Here is a 6307-nt window from a genome sequence, read left to right on the forward strand (position 1 = left end):
TGGCCCCTCTACACAGGGAGCTGTCCTAGAGAGGGCCCCTCTACACAGGGAGCTGTCCTAGAGATGGCCCCTCTACACATGGGGCAGCGCTAAGGTTCTGACTGACAGATTCAGGGTAATGCCCACTATAAGATCAGTGCAGGTTGCCCAGGCACACAGTCCTACCAGGATCTTCAGTCCCAGCATGCCGGCTCTATCCTCTCTAAATGTTGTTAAGTAAAATAACGTCTTGCAGATCATTTCTAAGCAGGCAAAATTTCGGTTGGGATTTTATTTATTTTTTTACAAAATGTTTATAGTGCATTATGTGGAATATCTCATTCAAAATGTAAACTACATGTATCTGCATTCTTATTTTATTGTACATGATTAGCATATTTAACATGGTTGCATATTCTTGTCATTATTAATGTAATCATATATTCAAAACAATCTTTAGCTTTTTTACTTACATGCATAATACATAGCTTATCATATCAACCAATACACATGGATAAACATGGGTTACAAAATAAGCCATATTTACAACATAACATTCTATACATTCATTCACATTGATCCAGTGCAAACACAACACGACAGAGAAGCACTTCTCTTCCCTGTTGCTATAGGTCATATTACTGTTGTTGTGGTCACAATATGTTCATGCAATCAAATATACCATCTATACCAGTGTAGTCAGACAGACTAGCGTCCTGTCCAGGGGGTGTACTGGTACATTCATCTATACCAGTGTAGTCAGACAGACTAGCGTCCTGTCCAGGGGGTGTACTGGTACATTAAGTTGCATCACGCTTCAGAAACAGGAGACAGGCTCCTGCCGTTTGGGCCGTTCTGGCTTGGACAAGGCTTCCTTACTTTACCAGTATGCTCACAGAGTCAGACGCTGCTCTGGAGAGATAAAAATCATATGATTAATCACACTGTGACTGTGTTCCAAATGGCACCCTATTGCCTACATAGTGCACTGCTTTTAACTACAGCCCAATGGGCTCTGGTCAAAAGTAGTGCACCATATAGGGAATAGGGTGCCTTACCTTTTTGGGATGCAGCCTACATCAGTGATTCATTAATATAACTTTAGTTCTCCAGAGGGATGAACGGTTCATAGTTAACGATGTGCTGAACGTAATGAGTTGGCAGATTGCCTCATCGTATTAACAAGAGACAGGAAACAGACTTAGAGACCAATCAGGAACATGCATCAACACCTCTCTCCTCATTGCCAGCAGTATGATTATGAAAAACAAACAAATGAATAGAAAAGAAACAGGATAATTCTCTACTTTAAAATAAAGAAATGATAAACAGTTTGATACTTTCCTAGATCAGACACTGTGCTGATATAAGCTGTTAGTAAGACCTTGTGGAGATGTAGTGCTGTAGGCTAGGGAACATACTAGACTAGGGAACATACTAGGCTAGGGAACATACTAGGCTAGGGAACATACTAGGCTAGGGAACATACTAGGCTAGGGAACATACTAGACTAGGGAACATACTAGGATAGGGAACATACTAGACTAGGGAACATTATAGGCTAGGGAACATACTAGGATAGGGAACATTCTAGGCTAGGGAACATACTAGGATAGGCTAGGGAACATTCTAGGCTAGGGAACATACTAGGATAGGGAACATACTAGGCTAGGGAACATACTAGGCTAGGGAACATACTAGGCTAGGGAACATACTAGGCTAGGGAACATACTTTAAAATAGTTTAAGTTATGTTCATATTCCAGATGCACAACCATCCCATAGGTCCTGTGGAATGATACATACTGTAAATGATACTGTAAATGATACATACTGTAAATGATACTGTAAATGATACATACTGTAAATGATACTGTAAATGATACATACTGTAAATTATACATACGGCATGCCTATACCATGACTTATCTACATTTACATTTTACATTTGAGTCATTTAGCAGACGCTCTTATCCAGAGCGACTTCCAGTTAGAATACAGTTAATTCCTCTGATTGGCCTCCAACCCATCTCTCCCTGATCTCCTTGTTCTTTCTCAAGGCCTTGGTTGGAAGGAACCCCTGCAGACCAACAGTTGGTTGGTGAGTGAGGTAGTAGCGTGGTAACAGCAATACAGAAACGATGGGAGAATATCAATAAGGAAGCCAACCGCCTTCACGTTAAGTTTTAGCTACTGTATGGGCATGAACCATGCTCAGGTTCAACTCAGAGAAAGGTGTTCTAGAAGGTCATTGGGGATCTAAGAGCGTATTGGCTTGACAGGAGGGAGGGGGATTGATATAGATTTCTGCAATGAAAAACTTTTGAGGAATCCACAGTGGAGCTTAACACACTATTAAATTCACTCAACTCTCAGCAGGGAGGAGAACAGATGGAGACATTTGATGTTGCTGTGCCATGTTATCTCTATAATATGATCTTCATGCCTACAGGGGAGGTCAGGGGTGAGAGGGTCGAGACTGATGCTCTACTCTACACAATACTGTAGAAATTGCCTTACTTGCTGTGTGGGGTCATTTGGTGCAGAATCAATGACGAGCGCCGGCATTTTTTTGTGAAGAGGGGAATAGGACTAAACGCAAATCCATTCTCTCCCATGAAATTCAATATCCCTGCTACTGGGAGGAGTCAGAATGTGTTCCATCTGATACTACTGGGAGGAGTCAGAATGTGTTCCATCTGATACTACTGGGAGGAGTCAGAATGTGTTCCATCTGATACTACTGGGAGGAGTCAGAATGTGTTCCATCTGATACTACTGGGAGGAGTCAGAATGTGTTCCATCTGACACTACTGGGAGGAGTCAGAATGTGTTCCATCTGATACTACTGGGAGGAGTCAGAATGTGTTCCATCTGATACTACTGGGAGGAGTCAGAATGTGTTCCATCAGCTGATACAAACAAAATGCTTCCCTGAAAATGATCCTCTTACTATTTGTTTTTAAAGCTAGTATTTCATGTTTAAATTAACCAATACATTTTAAATAAATATGTTTTTTTTTTTTAGATTGAGTAGAGACAGTGTTCCTCTTGATACACTAACATAATAATGGGAGCCATTGGAGAGGAGATTCAATCTGTACTTGCTATTTATATGCAGATACTGATACAGATTCATTTTGAAATACTAATGCAATGAGAGCTACTGAAGATCTGCAATATCTTCAGCAACAATAGGAAGAGTGCCAACCAACACCGTCTCTACTGTAGCCCAGTCTTTCTTTCAGTGGCTAGGGGCTCAGAGAAGCTCAGAGAGAGAAATGCCACGTCCCAAACCTGTAGTGTAGAAAGGTCAGTGTCTTAGCCACCGCAGACCTCTCACAGGGTCAGGATGTTGGCATTTTATTCATTTCTCTCCCTTTACCCCCAGGATCTCAGCAGGATTTGGCCAATATCGCTTACTGTGGGAAGTTTCTTCAGTTGTTTTTAGTTTAGTCCTACTTCTAGACCTTCTCCTGTCTAGATCAGGAAGCTGGCCCGCTCAGATACAGTTGGAGGGATCTCCTGCTCAGTTCAACACTTGACGTAGAAAGATCACTGTTTGTATGTTCACAGACAGTTCCATCAGCCTAGTTTTATGCCAAAAGGACGAACGGAATTGTAACGTCCATGTTTTGAAGAAGTCAACGTACAAAACCCATACGGTCCCTCTCATGAACACTCCCTCTATCCGGTTCGAAAGGCCACAAAAAAAAAGGTTACCGCCTTGTAAACCGGCACCTCTCTCAGAGACAACCGAACACTAGTTGGTGTTTATTTTCCGGTGAAGTATTCTCTTTGCCCTGGAAAACATAGGCAGCTGAGATAATAATTCTACAAAACAGTATGCTGTTCCTTCCTCCTGGATCTTCTGTACAGTCTCAATGGTTCACGCACAACATGAACTGATGCTGTGTTTAAAGACAAGCAGACTATTCACGACACAACCAACTGTACAGACTGTCTGTCTGCTACTTTACACAAGGATCTAGACATAATTGTGATGAGCTGCTGTCAAGGCAGCTAGCTGTCTGTCTGTCTACTCCAGTTCATTTTTTTATATTTTTTATTACGAACCAGCAACTATGATTTAGAAACATATTGTACAGAAAGGGTATAGTCCCAAATGGCACCCTATTCCCTATATAGTGCACTACTTTTGATTAGGGCCCATAGGGAATAGGGTTCCATTTGGGATGCAGGAAGGTTCCTTCAGGAAAGGCTTTTAGGTAGTCAAGACTTGTCATAATAATGCTGTCTAATGTAGGGTCGCCACGTCTCATAGAATCCCACTTATTGCTTTGCCTGATCGCTCACATTAATATTTCTCTATTACGTTGAATATGAATCATTATATCTGCGTTTATATCTGATCCTTTGTCTTTTCATTATACATCATTAATATTAAAAGGAATATACTCATAATGGTTCTGTGGAAGCTTAAGTGCAAAACATCATAATCACATCTCATTGAATGCAACCTAATATTCAGGTGTAAGTGAACATAACATCAATATTCCCAGACGTTGATCTGTTCCATTTTAAATAGACATCCTGAGAGGTTGAAGCAACAGTGTATCAAAAATAAATAGCTATATCCCCCCCTGCAGTGCTTTAGTTGTGACAGACTGGCTGTCTGGCAGTATTTAACAGATTCTTCCCTTGATTTCATTCTCACTCAGTTGTGTGGAGAGAAACCCAGACCGCCTTTAGCGTCCTGTGTACACAAAATCTGAAGAGAGGAACCCAGACCGTCTTTAACGTCCCGTGTACACAAAATCTGAAGAGAGGAACCCAGACCGTCTTTAACGTCCCGTGTACACAAAATCTGAAGAGAGGAAGACAAATAATAATGGTTAGTCAAAAAATTGTCAATCCATTCCGTATGATGAAGTCATTTAGAAGATTTAGTGGATTATCGTTTTAGCGACTCAAAATGGCCATTATCTAAAAGACTGTGATTAAGCCATAGAGTTAAACATACTAGAACGGGCCATTCCCATCAAGTCAATGTTCTCTGGTAGGGGGACCAGCTGCCAAATTGGCTTTGTCCGTTCTAGTCATTGTAATTCTATTGGTAGACTTACAGCGGTCTGTCCGTGCTTGTAATTACAATTCTATTGGTAGACCTAGAGCATTCTTTGTCTGTTCTAGTAATTATATTTCTAGGGGTAGGCCTATATCTATGGTCTGGATATATAGTCTTGGTATAGTCTTACCATGGTAGTAGTCTGGATATATAGTCTTGGTATGGTGGTATAATCTTACCACGATAGTAGTCTGGGTTGAAGTTCTCATAGATGGGGTAGAGAGGGTTCTCATGCTCACTACGGAGCTTCCTGGCTCTCAGGACATCTCGAACACACTGGTGGAGGAAGGAGTACTGGTACTGTGGGGAGGACAGAAGCATTCACACCAATATCATCAATACTACTGTTCATCTGCTGTGGGGAGAACAGCATTCACACCAATATCATCAATACTACTGTTCATCTGCTGTGGGGAGAACAGCATTCACACCAATATCATCAATACTACTGTTAATCTGCTGTGGGGAGGACAGAAGCATTCACACAAATATCATCAATACTACTGTTAATCTGCTGTGGGGAGAACAGCATTCACACCAATATCATCAATACTACTGTTCATCTGCTGTGGGGAGAACAGCATTCCCACCAATATCATCAATACTACTGTTAATCTGCTGTGGGGAGAACAGCATTCACACCAATATCATCAATACTACTGTTCATCTGCTGTGGGGAGAACAGCATTCACACCAATATCATCAATACTACTGTTAATCTGCTGTGGGGAGGACAGAAGCATTCACACCAATATCATCAATACTACTGTTCATCTGCTGTGGGGAGAACAGCATTCACACCAATATCATCAATACTACTGTTCATCTGCTGTGGGGAGGACAGAAGCATTCACACCAATATCATCAATACTTCTGTTCATCTGCTGTGGGGAGAACAGCATTCACACCAATATCATCAATACTACTGTTAATCTGCTGTGGGGAGAACAGCATTCACACCAATATCATCAATACTACTGTTCATCTGCTGTGGGGAGGACAGACGCATTCACACCAATAGCATCAATACTACTGTTCATCTGCTGTGGGGGAGAACAGCATTCACACCAATATCATCAATACTACTGTTAATCTGCTGTGGGGAGAACAGCATTCACATCAATATCATCAATACTACTGTTAATCTGCTGTGGGGAGAACAGCATTCCCACCAATATCATCAATACTACTGTTAATCTGCTGTGGGGAGGACAGCATTCACACCAATATCATCAATACT

General features: G+C 41.4%; 1 protein-coding gene across 1 annotated transcript in view; it reads right to left on the reverse strand.

Moving 5' to 3' along the window:
- Positions 1–342: 342 nt before the first annotated feature.
- The window catches only part of LOC123482367 (receptor-type tyrosine-protein phosphatase beta-like), a 34359-nt gene continuing 28394 nt past the window's right edge, over positions 343–6307 (reverse strand). Inside the window, exons 12-13 of the mRNA XM_045209691.1 lie at positions 5247–5367; positions 343–4806 (exon numbers count right to left, since the gene is read on the reverse strand). Of these exons, the coding sequence (XP_045065626.1) occupies positions 4784–4806; positions 5247–5367 (144 nt within the window). The 3' untranslated portion in view covers positions 343–4783. The remainder of the gene's footprint in view (positions 4807–5246; positions 5368–6307) is intronic.

Source organism: Coregonus clupeaformis, chromosome 4 (assembly GCF_020615455.1).
Source record: "Coregonus clupeaformis isolate EN_2021a chromosome 4, ASM2061545v1, whole genome shotgun sequence".
Lineage (NCBI taxonomy): Eukaryota > Metazoa > Chordata > Actinopteri > Salmoniformes > Salmonidae > Coregonus > Coregonus clupeaformis.